The sequence below is a fragment of the Rutilus rutilus genome, assembly GCF_951802725.1.
Source record: "Rutilus rutilus genome assembly, chromosome: 9".
Taxonomy (NCBI): Eukaryota; Metazoa; Chordata; class Actinopteri; order Cypriniformes; family Leuciscidae; genus Rutilus; species Rutilus rutilus.
In genome coordinates this window covers 8146644-8174419 of record NC_140223.1, presented here as the reverse complement: position 1 = coordinate 8174419, position 27776 = coordinate 8146644, and the positions used below count along the sequence as shown (strand labels likewise).

The window sequence follows — 27776 nt, the reverse complement described above, 5'->3', positions numbered from 1 at the left end:
CTACTACTTAAATGATCCAATTTAAATGCACATTCATCTTTCCAGAGGTGAAGTATCCCTTTGAATGTAGCACAAGCACGGCAGGGTTATGCAACACTCGTTCCCTCATTTAGAGAGAACCGAGATTACGTTAGTAACCGAGAGCGGTTTCTTATGAGAGTACTCTTGTGTTGCGTAAGCTAGCTTACGCTACGGGAACCCAATGTAAAACGCCGTGCGTGCTAGTATCGTCCACACATATATTCCCAAGGGCATGTGCCCGGGGGTACACATAATAGTAGTAATATCTGGGCCAACAGGACGTGGGCCTAAGAATATAAAATAACCATCCCTGAGTTGGGGGAATGGGTGCTTAGTACGGTATAACAGCCAGGATAGACATCCGTGGGCCTGAACCTTATAAGAATGATTTAATAACTTTTTTGTCAGTCAGAAGACATCTGAGCCGGAGGGACAGATGTGAGTGTAGAATTACAGTCAGAAGGGACAAAATCAACCTGATCTGTCGATCTAGTTTCCATGCCGGCAGCACGCTCATAATACACAGTCTGTGCAGATCTGAGTTGAGCAGAGCAGTATGTATTACGTTTAGACTGACAACAGTTTAGCCTGCAAGGTGGGAACTTCCAGGTTATAAAACCTCATAAATGTAGACGGAGAGGCCCAGCCTGCCACCATACAAATTCTTTGAGGGCTCAGGTTTCAGCGCTATCTTGGGCCTGGGTCCCCAGGGGGGGGAGGCGGCCTGTGGCGGCTTGAAGAGCGCGAACGCTGCTGAGACTCTCTCGGCTGGCAGCAGAGGTGGCGCTGAGTTCCGGTTAGGCGGCTGCTTTTTTGAGCGACCCGTCGCGGAACTAGAGTATTTCGGTATGAAGTGCCGCATGGCTTGCGAGGTTTTCTGCACCTCTGAGTACCGCTCCGCGAAGCCTTTAACTGCCAGGCCGAGGAAACTGCTGGCTCGTAGAGCTAAGTCCGTCGCGCTCCTGAGGTCCGTGAAATTCTCCAGGTTCGGGCCCATCCGGGTTGGGGTTCGTCCACAGTGCGGAGAAGGTTAGCCTGATAAACCTGGAGCACGGCCATTGAATGAAGCGCTGAAGCGGCTTGACCGGCGCCGGCATAGGCGCGACCGATTAGAGCCGAAGTTGTCCTGCAGGCTTTCGAGGGCAGCGAGGGCTTGGACTGCCATCCAGCGGAAGGCGGGCAGAGGTGTGCGGCTACGGGTTCCTCGACCGGAGGAATGCAGAGGTAGCCTTTGTCTTTCGCGCCGTCAAAGTGGCTCGGCAACACAGACGCACTGTGCTAAAACACTACGTGAACTAACTTGAGGCCCAGAGAGAAGGAAATGAATAGTGGAATAAAGTCGTTTTTTTTGGGTTATTTTGCGCACAAAAAGTATTCTCGTCGCTTGAAAAACTTAAGATTGAGCCACTGTAGTCACTTGGACTATATTAACGATGTCTTTAATAACTTTTCTGGGCCAGCAAGTTTCAGTCCCTTAGAAGCCTATGGAGGTGTGATCCAGCTCTCAGATTTAATCAAAAATATCTTAATTTGTGTTCCGAAGATGAACGAAGGTCATACGGGGTTGGAACAACATGAGGGTGAGTAATTACTGACAAAATTTTCATTTTTGGGTGAACTAACCCTTTAAGAATTGGTTCTATAGTTATGTGCGTTTGAATATATGTGCGCAGGTTTGGAATTCCCTACAAACAAAGCCTAAACAAAGTACTGATCTTTCCTTATGAATTTTGATACAGAATTGTATTTTCCTATGTTACTTACTAGATCTGTACTATGTAATATGTATGGAGTATCAATTTGTGTGTGTGTGTTTTCATTTTACAAAATTAAACACAATCCTTTATAAAGTGTCAATGCAGAAAGATGAACATAATTAACAGTAAGAATGAATCCAGCATGTTCTTCATTTCTCAGTTCTGACTGTGTTGAGCTCGAGTCTGTTTAAAGTCAAGAGACTGAAATTTTGATTGTGTGTGAAAGTGTGTATTTCAGTGTGACTCTCAGTCCTGCAGTTTCATTGAGGATCAGCTCATGTGTTCAATCATTTACAGCTCAATAATCTGAACTCACAGCAGCAGAAAGAGGCTGAACACTTCAAATATACTTTACATTGTGATTCATGTGTGAGAGTCAAATATGATCTTACCTCAGTTTCTCCAGTTTACAGTGAGGATTCTGTAGTACATCAGACAGCAGATTCACTGATTTTACTATTTTATTCCCAGACAGACTCAGTACTCTCAGGTGTTCAGGGTTTGATCTCAGAGCTGAAGTCAGAGCAGCAAAACCTTCATCTGTGACGCCACACTTACTCAACCTGTAGGGAACAATGACACACACTTCACTCTCAGTTCAGATCAGATCAGTTTAGCAGTGAATCCATTATTAAAGGGATAGTTCACTTTGAAATAAATTTTTGATATGTTTTAGCTTACCTCAAGGGCATCCAAGATGTAGGTGTCTTTGTTTCCGCAGTAGTTTCAATTTTGATATTTTTAGGTCAAACCGTTCTTGTCTGTCGTCCAAATGAAACAATTCCCCATCATAAGTACACATTGATGGCCTAAGACACGAAACGAGCGGTTTGTGTGAGAAAACGAACAGTATTTATATCGTTTTTACCTCTTATACACAGCCACGTCCAAGTGATCTGATCTGACATGTACGCAGACTGGTGCATAGATATATACACTAGATGTCGCTTTAAAGACATTCGTTCCAATGAACTGCTGTAGACAAGGCGACATCTAGTGTATATATCTATGCACCAGTCTGCGTACACGTCAGATCAGATCACTTGGACGTGGCTGTGTATAAGAGGTAAAAACGATATAAATACTGTTCGTTTTCTCACACAAACCGCTCGTTTCGTGTCTTAGGCCATCAATGTGTACTTATGATGGGGAATTGTTTCATTTGGACGATGGGGAATTGTTTTAATTTGGACTCTGTGCTTGTGTTTTGAGACAATGACCATCGACCTGCATTATATGACTGACAGACAAGAACGGTTCGACCTAAAAATATCAAAATTGAAACTACTGCGGAAACAAAGACACCTACATCTTGGATGCCCTTGAGGTAAGCTAAAACATATCAAAAATTTATTTCAAAGTGAACTATCCCTTTAAAGAGAAAGTTCAAACTTAAAGCACAAATTGTTTGAGGGATCATTAGATTGAGATCGAAAATGTCACAAAACATGATCATAAAACATCAAAAGTATCATTCAATCAAGAAAAATAATCTCTTATTTGCACTTTATTAAAATTCAGTCTTGTGCAAAATCTGCTTTAATAAATGACACTATTCACAACATAGGCTAGGTTTACTGTTAAGCCGACTGCACACTGTGCGATTTTGGCCACGATTTGGCCGTCCGAGACAAATTTAGCAAATCCTAAAAGTTTCCTCTGATCTTAGGCCAAACCTGAAGTGTTTAATTGTCTTTTTGTTTGGAAAGATGTTTGATGTGTGTTTCTTTTTCAAATGCTCATTAAAAGCGACTCAAACTCGCAGTGCTTTCAGATGGAGCAGCGTTTACTACTGATCAGAGCCGTACGTCACTGACAAGCTGCACATAATAAATAATCGCAGCTTTTGCATTTCATAATAGTGTTAAGCAAAATCGATTTCACGTTAATTGTGATTAATCGTGCCGCCCTATTTGATATGTTCACCGACAGCCGATTAATGGCCGTTGAGATCAAATTTGACCTCAGACGAGATTCTGACAGTGTCAGAAGATTTGACTCTCAGTCCTGCAGTGTGACTTCTCCTACGACACCCGTCACATTGTCTTGGTTTTTCAAGACAAGCCATGACCAAAATAAACATTAGACTTTTTTTTTTTTTATGCAGAATGTACAAAACAAGACAGGGAACAAAACAACACTGTAAGACACTTCCATTGAGGTAAATACAGAGTTTGAATAAAAAAAAAAAAAAAAAAAAAAGCAAGGATGAAGACAAGCACGTAGCCAGTATACATCAAAGGAATGAAAATACTAAAAAAGTAAATATTTTGATAAAGAGAGACATAAAGCTTCAGACTTCCTATTACATTTTTTGAAGTATTTAAAACTCTGAAACATTTGAGTAAACTCACATAGAAATATATTAAAGGAGGGCTTACATTTTTTCCATTTACAAGTATGGATATGATATTTACCCATCAATAAAACAAAATTTACAACATCAATGAAGGGTGAGTTTAAATCACACTTAAAAAAGAGCACATCTTGTTGGACTATAGGAGGAATTGTCTCCATTTTTACTGACAGCCAGCTATGTATATCAAACCAGAATTTCGAAGTAACCTGACAGTAAAAGAATAGGTGATCAAGTGTTTCAGGACAAGAAGAACAAAAGCCACAAGATTCCACCTCAAAATGAAATCGTTTCTGTATAAAATCATTAACTGGGTAAATCTTAAACATGATTTTGTAATGAGTCTCTTTGACCTTCGAAGCAACTGGGTATGTCATATAACAGGTAAAAGCTTTATCCTTCACTGAGGTTTCAACATCTCCCAAAAAATAGCACTGATAATCACCAGTGATAATACGTTTGAGTTCTTTGTAAATAAGTCTGTTATTACACTTACTATCTAAGAGATCTACATTACATATTTTTAAAGAGGGAAGGGAAACTACAGGTCTAGATAAAGGATCAGAAAAACTACTTTGGATTATTCTTAGCAATCCAGTGGGTATAGCATTGCATACCTTATCATAACCTTTAATTGTAATTCTAACTCTATATTTATTAAAGAAATCATTATGAGATAAGAAATATCCATTATCATCTAATAAATCATGAATAAAAATAATGCCTGTACTATACCAATCACTTTTAAACAGAGATTTCCTGTTAATAACTATAGTCCTATTGTTCCATAGAGTGGAGTTGTGAGGGGAGAAATTATGGGTAAATATCATTTTCCAGAAAAGCAATACTTGTTTATGAAAATTAGATAACTTCAGAGGAATTTTACAGAGATCAAGATCACATCTCAACACAAAATCAAGGCCGCCAATATTATTAAAAATGTGATTGGGAATATGGTACCATATTGAGTGTGACTTTGCTAAACACTCTTTCAGCCATTTTATTCTGAAAGTACCAAGAAGAGATTCAAAATCAATGGCTCTCAAACCTCCATGTTCATACTCTTTAACCATGTGAAATTTACATAAATAATGTGTTTTATTTCTCCATATGAATTTAAATAAAATTGAATTCACTGATTTAACTACTTTTGGGGCAGTATACAGAGCATGGGATAAATAGATAAGTTTAGATATTCCCTCAATTTTAGTCAAGAGGATTCTACCCAATAAAGATAGGTCTCGGGATAACCAGTGATTTAGAGATTTCTTCATATTTTCTATCGTAGAGTTAAAATTTGAATGTTCTCTATTAACAACATTTTTGGTAATCATAACCCCTAGGTACTTAACCTCCTTTTTCACTGGAATGCCCTCTATATCTTCTAAATCACAATTATGGATAGCCATTAATTCACACTTTTTAAAGTTTAGGGTCAGACCTGATGCCTTTGAAAAGATAGCAATTTGATCAATAACTAATGGAAGCGCCTCTTTATTTTTAAGAAATAAAAGGGTGTCGTCTGCAAATTGGCTTATAGTAAAGGTTCTACCGAGAATGTCTATGCCTATATTGTCCTAAATTTTTTTAATAAATAAAGACATCAATTCGACTGCAAGATTAAAAAGTAATGGTGAAATAGGACATCCCTGACGGATTCCTCGTTTAATTTGAATTCTGGGTGATGAACCTGAGTTAAGGGAAACGCTACTGAAAATATCATTATAAAACATGGAGATCACTCTACAAAACATAGGACCAAAGCCAAACATTTCTAGAGATTTAAACAGAAAAGGGTGTTCAAGGGTATCAAACGCCTTGAAAAAGTCCAGAAATAGAAGTAAGCTTGTCTGAGGAATAAAATAATTATAATCAAGTATATCATGGACTAATCTAATATGACTGTGAATACTTCTCCCTTTGATAAAAGCCGATTGTGTTTCACTGATAATTTCACCAATGCCTTTTTTAAGTCTATTTGCAAAAACATGAGAAAGCAATTTGAAATCATTACACAAAAGAGTTATTGGTCTCCAATTGTCTAAAAATAATTTATCCTTGTTAGCCTTTGGAACTAGAATAATTAAGCCATGCTTCATTGATGACGACAATTCACCTTTACCTATACACGTTTTTAGGGTTTCAAAAACTAAGATTCTTATTTCGGGCCAAAAATGTTTATATAGTTCTACTGTGATGCCATCAATACCTGGGGACTTTCCATTAGACATTTGTTTAATCGCAATGTCTAATTCTGAAATCTCAATGTCAGCTTCCATCATATTTCTAAAATTAGGGTCTATTATAGGAACTTTATCTTTTAAGTAAGAAAAGAAAAAATCGCAATCTCTTTTTGTAAATTTTGATTTATATAAATCACTATAGAAGGAATAGATGTAATCATCAATCAATGTTTTTTCTTCACTTATACAGTTATTAATGCTTAGTTTATTAATAGTTTGTAAAGCTTGTTTATGTTTTTCTAAATTAAAGAAATATGAAGAATTTTTTTCCCCCTCCTCAATCCACCTGGCTCTTGAGCGTATGAATGCTCCTTTAGCCTTTTCAGTATAAAAATCATCCAGTTCTAAATGAAGAGAGTGAAGTTCTTTCTGCTCTCTCTCGCTAAGGATGTCTTTATTACCAAAATAATTTAGTCTTGATAAAATTGTTATCTGCCTTGATTTTCTAGCATTTACAATTTGTTTCCCTTCTTTAATTGCCAATTTTTTTATGTTAAATTTAACCCATTCCCATTTTCCAATTGAAGTTAATTCAGGCAAAGTTTTAATATTGTTAATCATTAACAAAACAGAGTTACAAAATGATTCACACTTTAACAGATTGTTATTAAACTTCCAATGAGTTCTGATAAATGGTGAACTGCCATTGCTCCTAAGAGAAAGTGAAATAGCACTGTGATCAGTTAAAACCGAAGGAGAAATATCACAGTCAAATGAGGAAGAAAGAAGATTACTAGTTATCAACCAAAAATCCAATCTGGAACGTTGAATGCGCCCTGAAAAAGACCCCCATGTAAATTGTTTTTTAAGTGGGTTCCTTACACGCCAAACATCAATTAGATCAAGAAACTGGGATATGTTATAGATTAGGGGGTTATAAGAAAAAGTGTTAAAAGGAGTGGGATACCTATCCTGCCATTCATCTGGAACGGCGTTAAAATCCCCTCCAATAATAATTTTGTCTGTAAAATATGTGTTCTTCCAGTCGTCAATTCTTGTAGCCATATTCTGAAAAAACAACTTATTTGCGGCCTTGTTAGTGTAACCATAGATGTTGATCAAGATGTAATTACATTCATTTGCCTCAAGAACCACCATAATCCAGTGACCCTCGTTATCGCCTGAACTTGCAATCAATTTATTGTCCATTCGTTTAAACAAAAAGGCGACCCCCACTGAGTGGGAAGTTCCATGAGAAAAAAAAGCCTCTCCACCCCATTGTGACTTCCAAAATCTCACATCTACATCAGTTGAATGAGTCTCTTGAAGAAAGAAACAATTGACTTTTACTTGCTCCTTGCAAAAAAGAAAAAGTGCCTTACGTTTAACATTACACCTAATACCTCGAACATTTAAAGATAACAAAGAAAAAGACATGAACTTGAATGAAAAAAAACTGCTTTCAAAAATCGTACCTCTTGCACAGGCATAGTAACACATTTTAAGGCCGATATAACGTGTGAACTTAACATTAGCCCTGGACTACTGTGAAAAACGTTAAAGTAATATTTTCAATATTATCTTTGTATATAGAATTCTAAATGAAGTACCTGGTCCCCTACAATCACATGATCTTGATCAAAGATGTTTACGTGCCTTGATATTCAGAAATAAAAGTTTCATCTCAACAACAGGCACATCACTGCGTTTAACGTGGATTAAGCTGTCACTCTCTGACCATTAATTACTGCGTATCCGTCGCGAAGGTATGCTTTCAAGTTTTTCTTTCTTGCCTCCTCAACTTTGGGCCATAGACGAGCATGAGCCTCCCTGTCGTCCTTGCAGAAATCCTCTCTAAAGCGGATTTTTCTCTCCATGCAAACCGGTGCATTCTTTGACATCTTCCAAACCACGCCGAGGTTTTGCGCCCTTCACGTTTTTGCCAAGACGATGAACTGTGTCCACTGTATTCTGCAATTGTTCAGGAGAGTGGGGGACGATCTTTGAAAGAATATCAATCACGACATTTCTGGCATCCTCATCTTCTCTTTCTGGAACCCCGTTAAGCCTCAAACACCATCTGCGTTTATATCGGTCATGTTCCACGCATTTCTGTTTCAACATTTCGTTTTCCTTGTGTAAATGAGTCACTTGTGACTTCAATTTATCCACATCCTCCTTAACGCCTTTTAACACCGTCGTATTGGCATCCAGAGACTCCTCAGTATTCTCCTTCAGTTGGAATTCAAAGGCGCGAATGTATTCTGAATTCTCGTCAAACTTACGACTGAGGCTTTGGATGGCGGCGTAAAGAACGCTAGTGGAAATCTCATCCTTCTCCTGCACTGCTTTCGCTCGTTTGGGCCCAGGACTTTTGATAGGGGTGTGAGGCATTGTCTGCTGTCGAGCATCTTTAGCAGACGACACTTCCACCTCCATCACATCAGTTTCCTCCCTGACAACACCTGAAGCTGTCGACACATAGGCATGTTCTCCAGTTTTCCCCGCCATATCGCTTCAGTGAGTGCAACGTAGAAAGGCAAGCGAAAAGTATTACAAAAAACAAAAGTTCACACGAAAGTAGCAACAAAAAAGCATTAAAGCATTTAAATAAGTAAATGCAATAACCACCGACCAGGAATAAACGGCCTTTTACACAAATATATCAGAGCCTGTGTAAAGTTCGACTTGTCACTCCGCCATCTTGACACGCCCCCCCAATAAACATTAGACTTCTGTAGCCATGGTACAACAATACTACGCATGTTCTAAAGAGAGAAACCCGTAATTTAGAGCGTAACTGGAAACAAACTAATTTAGAGGTCTTTAGAATCGCGTGGAAAGACAGTATGTCACGTTATAAAAAGGCCCTAAAAGCAGCCAGGGCTGAGCACCTCCGCAAACTAATAGAAAATAACCAAAATAATCCAAGATTTTTATTACAGTATTTTCTTGCAAAATATTCCGTTACAGTTTAGTAGTAATGATTTCATGAAGTTTTTCACTGAGAAAATAGAAAACATCAGAACCACAATTGTAAACGTTCAATCTTCGATCGCGCCTTATAATTCAGCCTCAATTATCACCCCGCAAGAACAATTACAGTGCTTTACAACTATAGAACAAATAGAGTTAAATAAACTTATCACTTCATCTAAAACAACAACATGTTCATTAGATCCTATACCAACTAAACTACTGAAAGAAGTGCTACCAATAGTGGAAGAGCCTCTTCTCAATATTATTAACTCATCTTTATCTTTAGGTCATGTTCCAAGAACATTTAAACTGGCAGTTATAAAACCTCTCATTAAGAAACCACAATTAGACCCACATAATCTAGCAAATTATAGACCCATTTCAAATCTTCCTTTTATGTCTAAAATACTAGAAAAAGTGGTGTCCGCTCAACTGGGCTCTTTCTTGCAAGAAAATGACATCTATGAAAAGTTTCAGTCTGGATTCAGGCCGCATCATAGCACTGAAACTGCGCTCGTTAAAATCACAAATGATTTACTCTTAGCTTCTGACCAAGGCTGTATCTCAATATTAGTTTTACTTGATCTTAGTGCTGCGTTCGATACTATAGATCACACAATACTCTTAGATCGACTACAAAATTATACTGGTGTTCAAGGACAAGCATTAAGCTGGTTCAGATCATACCTATCTGACCGCTACCATTTTGTCTATTTAAATGGAGAAAATATATCATCATATCGATCATAACTCCAGTAAACTATGGAGTGCCGCAGGGATCTGTGTTAGGCCCTCTATTATTCTCAATATATATGCTGCCACTTTGAAATATTATAAGGAAACATGGAATTAGTTTCCATTGTTATGCTGATGACACTCAAATCTATATTTCATCACGGCCAGATGAAAACGCTAAATTATCCAAATTGACAGAGTGCGTTAAAGATATAAAAGATTGGATGACGCGCAATTTTCTTTTATTAAATCCAGACAAGACAGAGGTAATACTTATCGGTTCAAAAAACCGCCTACAAAACCTCGCTCACTACAACTTTAATATAGTAGGATGTCCTGTTACTTTATCCTCTACAGTAAAAGACCTGGGTGTTATACTAGACTGCAACTTGTCTTTTGAAAATCATATTTCATATGTTACAAGAACAGCCTTCTTTCACCTTAGAAACATTGCTAAGCTACGTAGTATGCTATCAGTTTCTGATGCAGAAAAGTTAGCTCATGCGTTCATGACCTCGAGACTAGATTACTGTAATGCTTTATTAGCCGGTTGTCCTGCATCCTTAATAAACAAGCTATAGTTAGTCCAAAATGCAGCCGCCAGAGTTCTTACTAGATCAAGAAAATATGATCATATACCACCAATTTTAACATCGCTAGATTGGTTACCTATAAAGTCCCGTATTAATTACAAGGTATTGCTACCTGACTTATAAAGCCCTAAACGGCTTAGCTCCAGTCTATTTAACGGATCTTCTATCGCTCTACAATCCATCGTGCTCTTTAAGATCACTAAATTCGAGGCTTCTGGTCATACCTAGGATATCCAGATCCACCAAAGGAGGGAGGATGTTTTCATATTTAGCGCCACAACTCTGGAATAGCCTTCCGGATACTGTTCGTTGCTCAGACTCGCTTTCCCAGTTTAAAACTAGATTAAAGACGCATCCCCGACTGAGCCTGGGTTCTCCCAAGGTTTTTTTTTCTCCATTAGGTCACTTGATAGAGTTTTTCGGTTCCTTGCCACACTGTTGCCTTTGGCTTGCTCAGTTGGGGATATTTTGGGAATATTAATTTATTTTTATCAATCAATAAATTCCACTAGAAACAAACCTTGTTGTATTATTTTAATTTAATACTGTGAAGCTGCTTTGATACAATTTGTATTGTGAAAAGCGCCATACAAATATACTTGACTTGACTTGACTGTAGCCACCATTTCAATCCCGCGTGTAACGCAGCTCACATCACCAAACGTGTCATTGATTGATGATGTAAAACATGTTCAATCATTTACAGCTCAATAATCTGAACTCACAGCAGCAGAAAGAGGCTGAACACTTCAAATATACTTTACATTGTGATTCATGTGTGAGAGTCAAATATGATCTTACCCCAGTTTCTCCAGTTTACAGTATGGATTCTGTAGTACATCAGACAGCAGATTCACTGAGTTTCCTATTTTATTCCCAGTCAGATTCAGTTCTCTCAGGTGTTCAGGGTTTGATCTCAGAGCTGAAGCCAGAGCAGCAAAACCTTCATCTGTGAGATCACAATAACTCAACCTGTAGAGAACAATGACACACACTTCACTCTCAGTTCAGATCAGATCAGTTTAGCAGTGAATCCATTATTAAAGAGAAAGTTCAAACTTGAACCACAAATTAATATGTTTGATAGATCATAGATTAAGATCTAAAATGTCACAAAACATGATCATAAAACATCTAAAATATCATTCAAACAGGAAAAATAATGTCTTATTTGCACTATATTAAAATTCAGTCTTGTGCAAAATCTGCTTTTGGTTAATTAGGTTAGTTTTACTGTTACTTAGATCTGTAGAATGTAATATGCATGGAGTGTCAATTAGTGTGTGTGTGTGTGTGTGTGTGTGTGTGTGTTTGTGTGTGTTTTCATTTTACAAAATAAAAAACAATACTTTATAAAGTGTCAATGCAGAAAGATGAACATAATTAACAGTAAGAATGAATCCAGCATGTTCTTCATTTCTCAGTTCTGACTGTGTTGAGCTCGAGTCTGTTTAAAGTCAAGAGACTGAAATGTTGATTGTGTGTGAAAGTGTGTATTTCAGTGTGACTCTCAGTCCTGCAGTTTCATGTTATTGAGGATCAGCTCATGTGTTCAATCATTTACAGCTCAATAATCTGAACTCACAGCAGCAGAAAGAGGCTGAACACTTCAAATATACTTTACATTGTGATTCATGTGTGAGAGTCAAATATGATCTTACCTCAGTATCTCCAGTTTACAGTGAGGATTCTGTAGTACATCAGACAGCAGATTCACTGATTTTCCTATTTTATTAAATGACAGATTCAGTTCTCTCAGGTGTTCAGGGTTTGATCTCAGAGCTGAAGTCAGAGCAGCAAAACCTTCATATGTGACGCCACAATCACTCAACCTGTAGAGAACAATGACACACACTTCACAAAACATGATCATAAAACATCTAAAGTATCATTCAATCAGGAAAAATAATCTCTTATTTGCACTATATTAAAATTCAGTCTTGTTCAAAATCTGCTTTAAAAAATAAAACCATTCACTACATAGGTTAGTTTTACTGTTACTTAGATCTGTACTATGTAATATGCATGGAGTGTCAATTTGTGTGTGTGTGTTTTCATTTTACAAAATTAAAGGTGCTCTAAGAGATGTAACACATTTTTTAGGCCGAATTTTTTTTTTGTCACATATAGCAAACATCTCCTCACTATCTGCTAGCTGCCTGTCCCCTGAACACACTGTAAAAAAAACGCGGTCTCTGTAGACAGCCCAGGCTCCACAAACGGCAAGAAAAAAAAACTGGCCCAGCCTGGACTACGAAACATAATAAACAGTGTTCCAGCCAATAACCGACAAGAATGATTTGGGGGTGGGGGGGTTAGTGCGCGTACACATGAAGGGGGGAGTGGAGGAGAGAGAAGCATGAAGAGGGAAGATAGCTAGAGGAGAGATGTTCTAGACAACGACAAACGTTAGAATTATATTCTCTTGAATTTTGATATGGCCGACACACGACCAAAGAGACGACGTTCCGATGAACAAATAGAAAAGAAGAGGGAAAAGGGGAAGTCCCGAATTTACATTGGAAAAGCCTGTTTCAGGAAGCACCCGGGAGGGGACGGGATGAGGAGGAGGAAGGGTTGAGCCAGAGCCATATAGAGAGAGAGTTGCGACAACGGAAGTTCAAAATGCTTAGTTGTCACGTGATTCGCGTAGACCTCAGATAGTTCCAGGAAGTGCTTCGGAATCAACTAGCATGCTTTAAAACACAAGTTTATTTGATTCAGATAATCTGATAATACAATCTTATTCTTTAAACGTCTTATCTTTTAAAACTGCATCACAAACGGTCTGTTCTACCGCGCTGCTGTTACTTCCGGGAACTATTGAAAGGCTCTACGAGCCGCCATTGCTGTAAAAAAAGCGTTCCATTGTAGTCAATGGAGTTGTCGCAACTCTCTCTCTATATGGCTCTGGGTTGAGCTAGCCTCCGTTTTGTTTGACAATACTTCGAACGTCAACAAGAAGTGACGTCACCCAACATCACTTAGAGCACCTTTAAAAACAATCCTTTAGAAAGTGTCAATGCAGAAAGATGAACATAATTAACAGTAAGAATGAATCCAGCATGTTCTTCATTTCTCAGTTCTGACTGTGTTGAGCTCGAGTCTGTTTAAAGTCAAGAGACTGAAATGTTGATTGTGTGTGAAAGTGTGTATTTCAGTGTGACTTTCAGTCCTGCAGTTTCATGTTATTGAGGATCAGCTCATGTGTTCAATCATTTACAGCTCAATAATCTGAACTCACAGCAGCAGAAAGAGGCTGAACACTTCAAATATACTTTACATTGTGATTCATGTGTGAGAGTCAAATATGATCTTACTCCAATTTCTCCAGTTTACAGTGAGGATTCTGTAGTACATCAGACAGCAGATTCACTGATTTTCCTATTTTATTCTCAGACAGATTCAGTTCTCTCAGGTGTTCAGGGTTTGCTCTCAGAGCTGAAGTCAGAGCAGCAAAAAATTCATCGGTGATGCCACAATTACTCAACCTGTAGAGAGATGAAAATCAAATAGCATAATTTAAACACTATCAAATAGCTTTCCAACAAATTTCAATCCCAATATGATTTAAGAATATAAAATTCTTATCTAAGGTTCATGGTCAAATGTTTCTATTTACAACATGTTTTTGCAGCGGTAAGAAATTTAGCCAATCACAAGCTACGTTTACATGGACACCTTTTGGTTCAATCGGAATGAAATCAATCCGATTGATGAATCCGAACAGTGTTTACATGAATGATAAATAAAGTAATCGGGTTGATGTGAACATTTATATGTCACAAGCTTCAAATCGGAATAGATTATTTAATATACGCACACTGCACGAATAACCTGCTGCTGTTCGCACATAACTATTCCCCTCTATTGGTTCTTTATTTGTTTTAAACAGCAGACTTAATATTTATCCATCTCTGGTCATGATTAGGAGACAATGAGCACATGAACCGTTGTGCCGTGCTGCTTATATTTAATCACACAGTAAAACCCTGTGCCCAAAACCAGTCGTCTGTGGATGAGTGTCTGAAACAAGGACTGGTGGGACACTGTTCTGCTTCACTTTACAGACGCAGTGAAATGAGAATTTTAGAATAACGGGGCACTCATTTACAGTTAGGTCCATATATATTTGGACACAGGCACGATTTTGGTTCTGTATGCCAACAGAATAAAATTAAAATGAAACAATCAAGATGAATTTGAAGTGCAGACTCTCAGCTTTAATTCAAGGGGTTGAACAAAAATATCAAGTAAACATTTTAGGAACTGCAACCATTTTTTTTTTACACAGTACCCCCATTTTCAGGGGCTCAAATGTAATTGGACAAATTAATATAATCATAAATAAAATGTTCATTTTTAATATTTTGTTGAGAATCCTTTGCAGGCAATGACTGCCTGAAGTCTGGAACCCATGGACATCACCAAAGACTGGGTTTCCTGCTTTGTGATGCTTTGCCAGGCCTTAACTGCAGCTTTCTTCAGTTGTTGTTTGTTCGTAGGTCTTTCTGCCTTTAGTTTTGCCTTCAGCAAGTGAAATGCATGCTCGATCGGGTTGAGATCAGTTGATTGACTCGGCCATTGCAGAATATTCCACTTCTTTTCCTTAAAGGAGTCATAACCTGCAATTTTCACTTTTCCACAAGAATCAATGTATGTTATGATTGCATAATGATTATACAATGGCCGGGAAGCCGATATTTAAAAGTGAAGCGTTTGTTTACCTCAGGGTTTGTAAAATAGCCCACGTGCACGCGCACTAAAAAACGAGATTTTGATTTCTGCCCCGTCTTGACGTCAAGACGGGGCAGGATATACCATATATGGACACCGCAGCAGGAAGCCCGCCCTTCCCCTTTCCCCCTCATATTCAGTCGCGAAAGATGCAGAAACGTAGTGCACACGTGAGTTGCTCTGTGGTTGACTGCCAGAATCAACATGTAAATGTGTTTTCTCTACCAAGAACGGACCTAGCTATCAGGGACCAGTGGATTAAATTCATTTTTAATGACGCGGTTCCTTCAACCCTTCCCACTGGCTTATCGTTAGGTGTTTGTGCTGTGCTAAACATTGTACGCCGGAATCCTTCTCAAATTTGGGGCAATATCAGGCGAAGTTGGCATCGAAGCTCGGGAAAAGTGCCATTCCAACAAAATTGCCTGCAATTGAAACTGTAAGACTTGTGTTTTTATTGCTCTACTGTGTGTAACAAACAGCATCTAACTGCTAATGCGGCTATTGTATGCTATTGCGTCTGTCACTAAACAAATAAACGAAAGACTCGAGGTGAAGTAATTATTTATGTTCCCTGTAAACAATTTTTGACTGCATTATAATGATTTCTTAATTCAGAATATGATCAAGATTGCGTAGGTTGATGTGTTCGGGGAATTTGCCAGTTAATAGTAACATTTAAAGCCCCTTAAATGAACGAAATGACTCGAAAAAAGATTTGTTCATTTTGATGAACGAGATCGAGTTCACAGTAACGTTCATCAGGCAGTAATGCGGTACGTTCAGTTCACGTTAGCCCAAAATATGAACGAGTTCATGAACTATCGTTTAATGAACGCGTTCAGGCACAACACTGGTGGGAGTATTAGCTTCGAGGTAAACATGGGGAATGGCTGATACTTTGCAAAAAACAAATGACTGAGATCATCATGAACTCGGCTATTGTATATTGATTGCCTAACGCTTACACTGGCCGGGAAGCCGGTCGCGGCCAGGTCGGGTTCATTCACAACTTGCGCCATGATGTCATTTTGGAATGATATGCTAAAGCGTTACCTGCGGTGTCAACCCCCCTCCTTCCTGCAACCAATCAACGCGCCCCTCATTTGCATTATTAAAATGACCGTCCACGACAGCCAAAATATCGCATCAGATCTCGCGAGACAATAATGCCTTCAGAAATAAGGGTCTGAGGAGCTCTGTGTTTATTTTTTTTCCACTTTTCTTTTTTAGAAGGGCCTGAAAGACTATAATACAGCAGTAGGTATCCAAGGTAATACTAGGTTATGACTCCTTTAAAAAACTCCTGGGTTGCTTTTGCAGTGTGTTTTGGATCATTGTCCATCTGTACCGTGAAGCGCCGTCCAACCAACTTTGCTGCATTTGGCTTAATCTGAGCAGACAGTATATTCCTATACACTTCAGAATTCATCCGGCTGCTTCTGTCTTCTGTCACATCATCAATAAACACCAGTGATCCAGTGCCACTGGAAGCCATGCATGCCCATGCCATCACACTGCCTCCACCATGTTTTACAGATGATGTTGTATTCTTTGGATCATGAGCTTTTCCAAGCCTTCTCCATACTTTTTTCTTCCCGTCATTTCGGTACAGGTTGATCTTAGTTTCATCTGTCGAAAAAATGCTTTTCCAGAACCTGTCAGACTTTTTTAGATGCTTTTTGGCAAAGTCTAATCTGGCCTTTCTATTCTTGATGCTTATGAATGGTTTGCACCTCTTGGTGAACCCTCTGTATTTGCTCTCGTGAAGTCTTCTCTTGATTGTAGACTTTGACAATGACACGCCTACCTCCTGGAGAGTGTCCTTCACTTGGCTGGATGTTGTGAATGGGTTTTTCTTTACCATGGAGAGGATCCTGCGATCACCTACCACTGTTGTCTTCCGTAGACGTCCAGGCCTTTTTATGTTGCTGAGCTCACCAGTGCATTCTTTTTTTCTCAGAATGTACCAAACTGTTGATTTGGCCACTCCTAATATTCCTGCTATCTCTCGGATGGATTTATTTTGTTTTTGAAGCCTAATGATGGTCTGTTCGACTTGCATGGAGTGCTCCTTTGAACGCATGATGTAGGTTCACAGCAATAGATTCAAAATGCAAATACTACACTTAGAATCAACTCCAGACCTTTTACCGGCTTAATTGATGAAGAAATAACGAAGAAATAGCCCGCACCTGTCCATGAAATCGCTTTTGATTCAATTGTCCAATTACTTTTGGTCCCTTGAAAAAGGGGGGGTTGCTCTCTCAAGAGCTGTAATTCCTAAACCCGTCCTCCAATTTGGAAGTAAATACCCTCAAATTAAACCGGAGAGTGTGCACTTTCAGCCCATATCCATTAAATAACTATAGCTTGAATATGTTTTGGTAAATACCTGAAAAAAGAAAAATTGTGCCTGTGTCCAAATATATATGGACCAAACTGTAGATGACGCTTTATTCAACAGGAAGAACAGCTCGTTCCGTGCTTAATACGATCATTACGCTATTTCAGCGTCATTGCACATGCACAGTCCTTTCAGTTTCGGTTTTCAATCCGATCAAGTGTTTACATGTTCTCTCGATCGGATCACAAAATGAATAAAGCACCGATCAAAATTCCAATCGGATCGAGCTCAATCAGGTGTTTGAAGGTTTTTTTTGTCTGATTGAGCCGTCAATCCGATTATAAGGGCCCATGTAAACGTAGCAACAGACATGTTTGCTGATCTCTTTTTTGTTCAGTGCCGAGTTCTTCATGCTCGCAAATCCTCTAATTAACAAAAAGACAGATTTTCTTTATGCAGTGTAGACAACTTTGTTTATAATGGAACTTTGTGAGATTACAATGACACACACTTCACTCTCTCAGTTCAGATCAGATCAGATCAGTTTAGCAGTGAATCCATTATTAAAGAGAAAGTTCAAACTTAAAGCACAAATTAACATGTTTAAGGGATCATTAGATTGAGATCCAAAATGTCACAAAACATGATCATAAAACATCTAAAGTATCATTTAATCAGGAAAAGTAATAGGAAATTTTCCTGTATAATGGAACTTTGTGAGATTGTGAACTGAGATGAGTGACAGCTTTATAATGATTGTAAAGGGAGCGCTCTTTCGAGGCTATACATAATCCATTGAATAAAAGTTCAGTTTTTCTTGCTGCTGAGAGGAACGATGGCCAATCACACGCTGCAAAACAGCATGTCAAAATAGATACACACAACAGATTAATAGATAAATAGAAAAATATTCAGATCAATATATATTTTAAATTCTATTACAAATATTTGTACATTATTTGTCACAAGTAATGACTTGTAAATAATCTTAAATGTCTCGTACATTGCTATTCTTGTTATGTAAGAGTCGTTACTTGCTACACATTAAATCTCAACTTTACTAGAGAACCGTCACTAATTTCACAAACTCAGTGATTTGATTTCTTAATTGTCAATCTCAGTAAAATTAAAATGTGAAGTTTCAGTTAACTTTAATCTAAACATCAAGTGATGTTTAATTGGTCTTCTAATAGTAAAATTTGGTAACACTTTAAAATACGGATCCTTCGTTAATGAATAACTACACAGGAACAAATGAGTAACACAATGTTAACAATCTAGTAACTACAGTTAACTAACAAGTAACTCTGATTAACAAATTAGTAAGTAATAGCACACAGATTTAAGTGGTAGTTCACTATTAACTAATCAATAACTACTATTTTTTAATACTTCCCAGAGAACTACTGAATTTTTTACAGATTTAAGTGGTAGTTCACTAATAACTAATCAATAACTACAATTTTTTAATACTTCCCAGAGAAATAATGAAAAAAATTCACAATTCATGCAAAACTTAATAACTAATGCAGGAAAAAATACTAGCACTAGATTAACATTACTGCTAGATACTGTACACTAATTATCAATATGTAATAGCGTAGCAGACTTATGATTTGGGAAAGCTGTCAATAATTAGCCTATGCACTGCTGTCTTTTAGAGAACTATTCATAAACTAAATAATTTTTAAGAATTGTTTTTATAAATGCACTTGTCTGGAACACTTACCCTGTGGCCGATTTTCCGGCATTCCTCTGGACTGGCTTTGAATAACTAGACTCATCATGGTGAGTACTGGAACATACTGAGTCATCAGCCATCCAAATACCAGTTATTTTATTATTTAACCTACCTCTCAAAATTGTTTTTATGTATGTCTCTTTGTTCATATGTATATATATATATATATATATATATATATATAAATATGTGTGTGTGTATATATATCCTGTGAATGATTAGATGATTCTACCCTTTCGGGTTGACTCTTCATTAGTAACTACAGCATGGAATCATGATAACTAGTAATGACTCAAGTGTTAATGCATACTTTTATAGGACTTACAAATTATTTGGATCCGTATTCTAAAGTGAAGATCATGTTAACTAACTAGTAATGACTCAAGTGTTACTACATACCTCTATAGGAACTACTAATTATTTGGATCCGTATTCTAAAGTGAAGATCATGTTAACTAACTAGTAATGACTCAAGTGTTACTACATACCCCTATTTGGATCCGTATTCTAAAGTGAAGATCATGTTAACTAACTAGTAATGACTCAAGTGTTACTACATACCCCTATTTGGATCCGTATTCTAAAGTGAAGATCATGTTAACTAACTAGTAATGACTCAAGTGTTACTACATACCCCTATTTGGATCCGTATTCTAAAGTGAAGATCATGTTAACTAACTAGTAATGACTCAAGTGTCTCAAATGACTCAAGCTATAATAAAATAACTGGTATTTGGATGGCTGATGACTCAGTATGTTCCAGTACTCACCATGATGAGTCTAGTTATTCAAAGCCAGTCCAGAGGAATGCCGGAAAATCGGCCACAGGGTAAGTGTTCCAGACAAGTGCATTTATAAAAACAATTCTTAAAAATTATTTAGCTTATGAATAGTTCTCTAAAAGACAGCAGTGCATAGGCTAATTATTGACAGCTTTCCCAAATCATAAGTCTGCTACGCTATTACATATTTATAATTAGTGTACAGTATCTAGCAGTAATGTTAATCTAGTGCTAGTAATTTGTCCTGCATTAGTTATTAATTAGTTTTGCATGAATTGTGAATTTTTTTCATTATTTCTCTGGGAAGTATTGAAAAATAGTAGTTATTGATTAGTTATTAGTGAACTACCACTTAAATCTGTAAAAAAATTCAGTAGTTCTCTGTGAAGTATTAAAAAATAGTAGTTATTGATTAGTTAATAGTGAACTACCACTTAAATCTGTGTGCTATTACTTACTAATTCGTTAATCAGAGTTACTTGTTAGTTAACTGTATTTACTAGATTGTTAATATTGTGTTACTCATTTGTTCCTGTGTAGTTATTCATTAACGAAGGATCCGTATTTTAAAGTGTTACCTAAAATTTTAATGTATGACTCTGCTGTGTAAACCATACATCAAATGTTTTTAGGAGATTTGAGCTACTTGATAAATGAGCTGTTTCTCCAGTTGTTTGCTTGGTCTTAATTTCTTTATCATTCATTTTAAACTTTATGTGTGAGAACATTCAACTAATTAACCTGAATTATTTATTCATACACACATTTTCTGACTTTGTTTGTAATGCCTGAAGGAATTTTACATTGTCACGGTTAAGGAAACACATCAAAATACTGGCCACTGAACTCTAGACAACATCTGCAGCACCTGAAGATTTATGAACGTTTATTTTCTTAATGTTTTAACAGTGAACTGATTGTTCTGATTGATACTTACTGAACTGATCTGGATTCTTTAATCACAGGAAGAAGCTTCTGAAGAGCCTTTAGTTGTTCAGTTTTATTGTCTCTTCCAACAAAATCATTAATATCAAACTTGTCCAGCTTCTCCTCTGATGTCAACAACACAAAGACTACAGCTGACCACTGAGATGAAGAGAGTTTGGCTCCCTTTATTCTTCCAGATTTCAGATACTGTTGTATTTCCTCCACTAGTGAACGATCACCCAGTTCATTCAGACAGTGGAACAGATTGATGGATTTCTCTGGAGAATCAATGATCCTGATCTTCTTCTTGATGTACTCAACTGTTTCCTCATTGCTGTCAGGTCTACTTGTCTGTTTCATTAGTCTTTGTAGGAGAATCTGATGAGACTTTACTGACAGACCCAGAAGAAACCGCAGGAAAAGATCCAGATGTCCATTTTTACTCCGTAGAGCCTCATCCACAGCTCTCTGATGCAGCTCAGATAATGACACATGTTCTTCTGGTGAATTGTGTATAAACCAGTCCTTGACTTTAGACCGCAAACTTCGTTTGGTGATTTGGTCAAACACATTTTTGTTGTTGATTGTACAGGAGAGATGCACATATAGAGCCGCTAGATGTTCCTGAACACTCAGATGAACAAAGCAGAAGACTTTCCCCTGATACCAGCCAAACTCCTCTCTGAAGATCTGAGTGCACAATCCTGAGTAAACTGATGCATCTGTCACATCAATGCCACACTCTCTCAGGTCTTCCTCATAGAAGATCACATTGCCTTTCACAAGCTGCTGAAAAGCCAGTTTCCCCAGTTTGAGGATCATGTCTTCATCGGTCACGTTCTTCTCATAGTCCTTCTCATGTTTGATGTTGGTCTGAAGGATCAGGAAGTGTGTGTACATCTGAGTGAGAGTCTTGGGAATGTCTCCAGTCTCTGCTTTGCTCAACATCTTCTCCAGAACAGCGGCTGAGATCCAGCAGAACACTGGGATGTGGCACATGATGTAGAGGCTCCTTGATGACTTCAGGTGTGTGATGATTGTATTGGCCAGACTCTGATCACTGACTCTCTTCCTGAAGTATTCCTCCTTCTGTGGATCATTGAAGCCTCGTACCTCTGTCACTCGATGGACACACTCAGAGGGGACGAGATCGGCTGCTGCTGGTCTGGAGGTGATCCAGATGAGAGACGAGGGAAGCAGATTCCCCACAATGAGGTTCGTCAGCAGCACATCCAGTGAGGTCTCTTTGTTTGCATCTAGTAAAGTCTCCTTTTTAAAATGTAAGGACAGACGACACTCGTCCAGACCATCAAAGATGAACAACACTTTATATTTGTCTTTGAATATTTCCATTTCTTTAGTTTCAGGGAAAAAGACATGAAGAAGCTCTGAAAGACTGAGTGTTTTGTCCTTCATCAGATTGATCTCTCTGAAAGGAAGTGGAAATATGAGCTGGACGTCCTGATTCTCTTTCTCTTCAGCCCAGTCCAGGATGAACTTCTGCACAGAGACTGTTTTTCCAATGCCAGCGACTCCCTTTGTCAGCACAGTTCTGATGGGTTTGTCTTGTCCAGGTAAAGGTCTAAAGATGTCACTGCATTTGATCGGTGTGTCCTCTGTTGCTGCTCTCCTGGATTGTGTCTCAATCTGTCTCACCTCATGTTCATTACTGATCTCTCCACTCTCACTCTCTGTGATATAGAGCTCTGTGTAAATCTCATTCAGGAGTGTTGGGTTTCCCTGCTGTGCTGTTCCCTCATACAGACACTCAAACTTCTTCATCAGATTTGATCTAAACCTGTTGAGGACTTCAAGGCTGTAAAATTAAAATACCACAGTATTAATAAACACAATGTCTTTTTTTAATGGTTCTGATCTCTTCTGATGAACTGAACTATAACAGAGTTCAAAGATATTCAACATATTACATATGCATTTATCAATAAAACAATCACTCTTCATGATTATTTAATTTACACTGATATTACAAAAATTGTACATTGAAATGAGTTCTTTCACAAATTTCTCTCTGTGTGAGCAACACTATTGTATGCATTAAAATATTACATTAAAACATTCTTCTTGTACATTATTAATTTCTTGTAGAATATAATCTCTGATAATAATATCAGATATAATAATATATCATAATATAATCATATTTGTATAGAAAAGTAATACCTGAGATCAAGTTTATCTATTATATTATGCATAGACCGGTCACTCCTCATAGACACACAGCTGGGCTCTGGTTCTGATGTCTTCTGATGAACTAAACTATAACACAAATAGATTAAAAGTTAAAACATTGAATTACTGTATTTAAAATAACATTAATTTATTCATAAATAATTTATTTTCACAATGTTGATAAAATAAAACCTGTGAAAAAAAGTGCTCTCATTTACGTCTCATGTGTGAGTAACACTACATACATTAAAGCAGTGGTTCTCAACTCCAGTCCTCGGGACCCGCTGCTCTGCACATTTTGTATGTCTCTCTTATCTGACACACTCAGTTCAGTTCATGGAGTCTCTCCTAATGAGCTGATGATCTGATTCAGGTGTGTTAAATAAGGGAGACATACAAAATGTGCAGAGCAGTGGGTCCCGAGGACTGGAGTTGAGAACCACTGCATTAAAGGTGCTATAAGCGATGCCGGGAGACGTAACTTCTTGTTGACGTTCAAATTGTTGTCAAACAAAACGGAGGCTAGCTAGACCCTCCCTCACGGCATAAAGGAAAGTCAAAGTAGTCACTACAAACAAAGTTAAGTTTTACTAATACTTCATTCAATGTGTAATGTCGCCAAGTTAGATAAATGCTTTTATTGCAGAACAGAAAGCAGAAAAAGAGAAACATTATCTTAAAATCGTTTCGCCACCTGAGGTTATAACTATAGCTCCCATACAAGCAATAATAGCATGATAACGTTAGCTTCGCGTTTCCCAGAGCATAAACAACGGCGGCATCGTAAACAAATTTAGTCAAAGTTGTCAATAGCCTATAAATGAACATTCAAATTCATAACAAACAGTGGATGAAAACATCATTCACACAAATTGTCGCCTTACTGTGAATTTGCTTGATCATTTACAATAGAGATTGATCGCTAGCTGCTAGAAATATATATGTATTCACCAAAGTTAACGCTGACTGCATAGTTCTAGCTAATTACATCCTTGTGTTGGTTTGGCGAACACGAACGTCAGTTTAGAAAGAAAAATGGATTTACCTGTTCTGCAAAAACAGAGCAACCTAATGTCAGATTGGAAGCCCTTCTGCCGGAGGAGTTCTCGCCACCTTTCGAAGGTTTTTCCGATGTAAATTCGGGACTTCGCGCGTTCTTATCCTTGTTCCTCTTCTTTGCAATTTGTTCATCGCAACATCGTCTCTTTGGTCGTGTGTCGGCCATAATTTAAACCCTCTTCATGCTTCTCTCTCCTCCACACCCCCTTCATGTGTACGCGCACAAACCCCCCAAACCCCACCCTCAACGCAGAAACTGTGGTAACAAAGCAGTTCTATCGAACGGTATTTTTCATATTTAACACTGTTAACACTAGAACTGCCATGGCGGTCATTTTGACCGTTTTGAATTTTATATCTGCAATAACTTTGTTGAAAAAATAAATAAAATCCTGCTGGTACCTGACTTTTCCTAAAAGTGTCTGTATTTTCATTTAAAATGTTTTTCATATAAATTACACATAAGGCAAAAAAACAAATGAACATATTTACCTATTTCGGCCATAGACGGTCAGATTGACCGCACTGAATTTCGCGGTATAATTATACATATACCAATATACACAACAATAAAATGTGGTAAAAAATACACAAAACATATTCTACAACAAATCATTTAAATGGAATGATATTCAGAACAGAACAAGAATGAAAAAAATAACTATAAACAAGCCAAAATGAAATAGGCTACTTTCAAGCGAAAGTGAAAGTAAGCGGCGTTGGGCTCACGTAACTCTCTAATTAGAATAAAAATGTTTCAGCATTTGCGATGTATTTGGATGGTAAACTATTCTTTATTATGCTTTGTAGGCTACTTCACTCACGTTCCAATATCGACGGAAAAAATCTTCACATGCGCAAAATGGTACGAATTGTAGGCTACTGACTATATAAACAGAGCAGTGGATTTTTTATATGTTAGGTTGACTATTTTATTATTATATTTTATTATGGCTATAATGAACAGGCTGCGATGTCAAGATTGCAATGCTGCAATGTGTGTGTGTGTGTGTGTGTGTGTGTGTGTGTGTGTGAGGCGCGGGCGCGATCGAACAGTCTAAACATGAAAACAAGCTGCTCCGTCATTTTGGACATCTACGGATATTATTATTTATAGATGTATAATTAAACTTGTTTAAATGTACAGTTTGATGTTGTTTTGTTTTTAAAAGATATCCTAATACAATAAATGCATTAATCTCTCAATTGGGTATTTATCATTAAAGATATAGAGTTTGGAATCTAGCGGTCAAAATGACCGCTTGCGGCAGTTCTAGTAGTTATGGAATTCTGGCACTTCTAGTGTTAAGTATGTGTGGTGTGCAGGGCGTGTTTGAGCCCAAAATGGTCAGATGTAGGCTAGACGAAATTGCATGGCATATAGCGTTGTAGCCGCGTCTTTTCGACTGGTAAAATGTTATAAGGCTACTCAGTTTTGTGGTAACGTTAGCCCTGTTCTTCATGTATCGGCCTTTTGACAGCTTCGGCTGAAGTTGTCCTTGTGTTAACTGTCGTGTAATAACTTCTGTACGACCTGGCAATAAACATCTTTGTAAGTGCGTCTATAATGTGATAGTCTAAACTGATTTTATTTCAGGTGCGGGTCGGGTGTCGGTTCTATTTTAAGCGGGTCGGGTGCAGATTTTAATTAGTGCTGCTGTCGGAAAACGGGTCGGGTGCGGTTTTAAGCACTGCGGGTGCGGATTTACTCTGGTGTACACATAAATCTCTGACCCATCGTCGTCTTCTTCGTTGAATATCTGTCGCTCTGTATACGTCATCTGGTATAATTGAAACGATTGGCTATGAGCAACGTACAGGCGCATTTGATAGACATTTGTAGCGCCCAATAAACGGCTCTGGGCATTCGTAAACCACGCCTCAAATACGAGAAAATGAACATGTGGTTTCCAGACCACGTCTCAAAGAGAAAGAGGTCTGACGTTAGCCAGGCTAGGAGCCTGTGGTGTCTAGAGAGACCGCGTTTTTTTACAGTGTGTTCAGGGGACAGGCAGCTAGCGGATAGTGAGGAGATGTTTGCTGTATGTGACAAAAAAAATGTTGCCCTAAAAAACGCATGACATCGCTTAGAGCACCTTTAAAATATTAGCTATACACATAAGAATTTCTCATATCTTGAAGAAAATATCACCAAAATGATTTCTGATAATAAAAAATATCATGCTGTAGTAGTCATATTTTCACAGAAACATTATACCTGATATCATGTTGTGTATCTGCACTCTTAAAATGTACTGGCGGACTCATAGACGCGTCACTCCTCATAGACACACAGCTGGGCTCTGGTTCTGATCTCTTCTGATGAACTGAACTATAACAAACAATTTATAATTATTGGTGATAATATTTTAATATAAGCGCTTAAAAGGTATTTTAATAAAAAAAACTGGCTGGTCTAATTGTTTTCAATAAAATCAAAGTTTTTACCTTAATAAAAACATCTTCTTGCTTATAATTTAAAGATAATTTAATCTGGAGTTTATTCAAAATACCTGCAACCTGGATAAAAATCTTCATCTCTGGATGTTGGAGTTTCATCCATGATGAAGCTGAACAGTTGAAACAGAATCTGATCTTCACCACTGACTCTGAATGGAAATGACAAACAAACACAATTATTCACAATAATTCAGTTGAACGGAACCTGAGATTCAGGGAAACAGGATCATGAGACGACTGTTTAAATGGCGAAACATCAACTCTGATCATTTACTTTCACTTTTTATTTGTTACGCGCAAAACAATGATGGCGTCAAGTTACTTAATCAGATGCCATCAAAAACAAAACAAATCTGGAAGAGACTTAACTCCTTAATTAACAAAACCAATACACGTCTTCCTTCCAAACTTAGAGTGTATAATAACATTATCACTGACCCTATCTCAATGGCCAATGCCCTCAATCAACACTTTTCTTTCATTTGTTGTTCTCAATCATCTGAGCTCTCCTATTCTAGCATAACAAATACTGTAAACAATATCTCTCTCATTTTCAACAATTCATCCCTCTGATGTCCAACAGGCAATCTCAGAAATAAAATATTCCAATGGCGCTGGTCCTGATGGTCTGGACATGAAGTTTATTCAACTTTCTTCTCATATCCTAGCATTTCCACTGTGTGATTTATTTAAATTATCACTTTCCACCTGTGTAATTCCATTAATGTGGAAATTTGCGATAGTAATACCACTACACAAAGGTGGTGACTCGCATTTCGTCAACAATTATAGGCCAATTTCCATAATCAGTAATGTAGCTAAGATATTTGAAAAGCTTATTTTTGGGCAACTGTCTAAATAATTACTTTTCCCTCTTGACTCCAAATCAATCTGGATTTAGACCATATT

At 37.6% G+C, this 27776-nt stretch overlaps 1 protein-coding gene across 1 annotated transcript in view; it reads right to left on the bottom strand.

The window, feature by feature from the left end:
- The window catches only part of LOC311296713 (NACHT, LRR and PYD domains-containing protein 12-like), a 121008-nt gene extending 94299 nt beyond the window's left edge, over positions 1–26709 (bottom strand). The window contains exons 1-7 of the mRNA XM_084418589.1: positions 26626–26709; positions 23340–23435; positions 21169–22974; positions 13945–14115; positions 12286–12456; positions 11426–11596; positions 2171–2341 (exon numbers count right to left, since the gene is read on the bottom strand). Of these exons, the coding sequence (XP_084274715.1) occupies positions 2171–2341; positions 11426–11596; positions 12286–12456; positions 13945–14115; positions 21169–22974; positions 23340–23435; positions 26626–26693 (2654 nt within the window). The 5' untranslated portion in view covers positions 26694–26709. The remainder of the gene's footprint in view (positions 1–2170; positions 2342–11425; positions 11597–12285; positions 12457–13944; positions 14116–21168; positions 22975–23339; positions 23436–26625) is intronic.
- Between the last annotated feature and the right edge of the window lie 1067 nt (positions 26710–27776).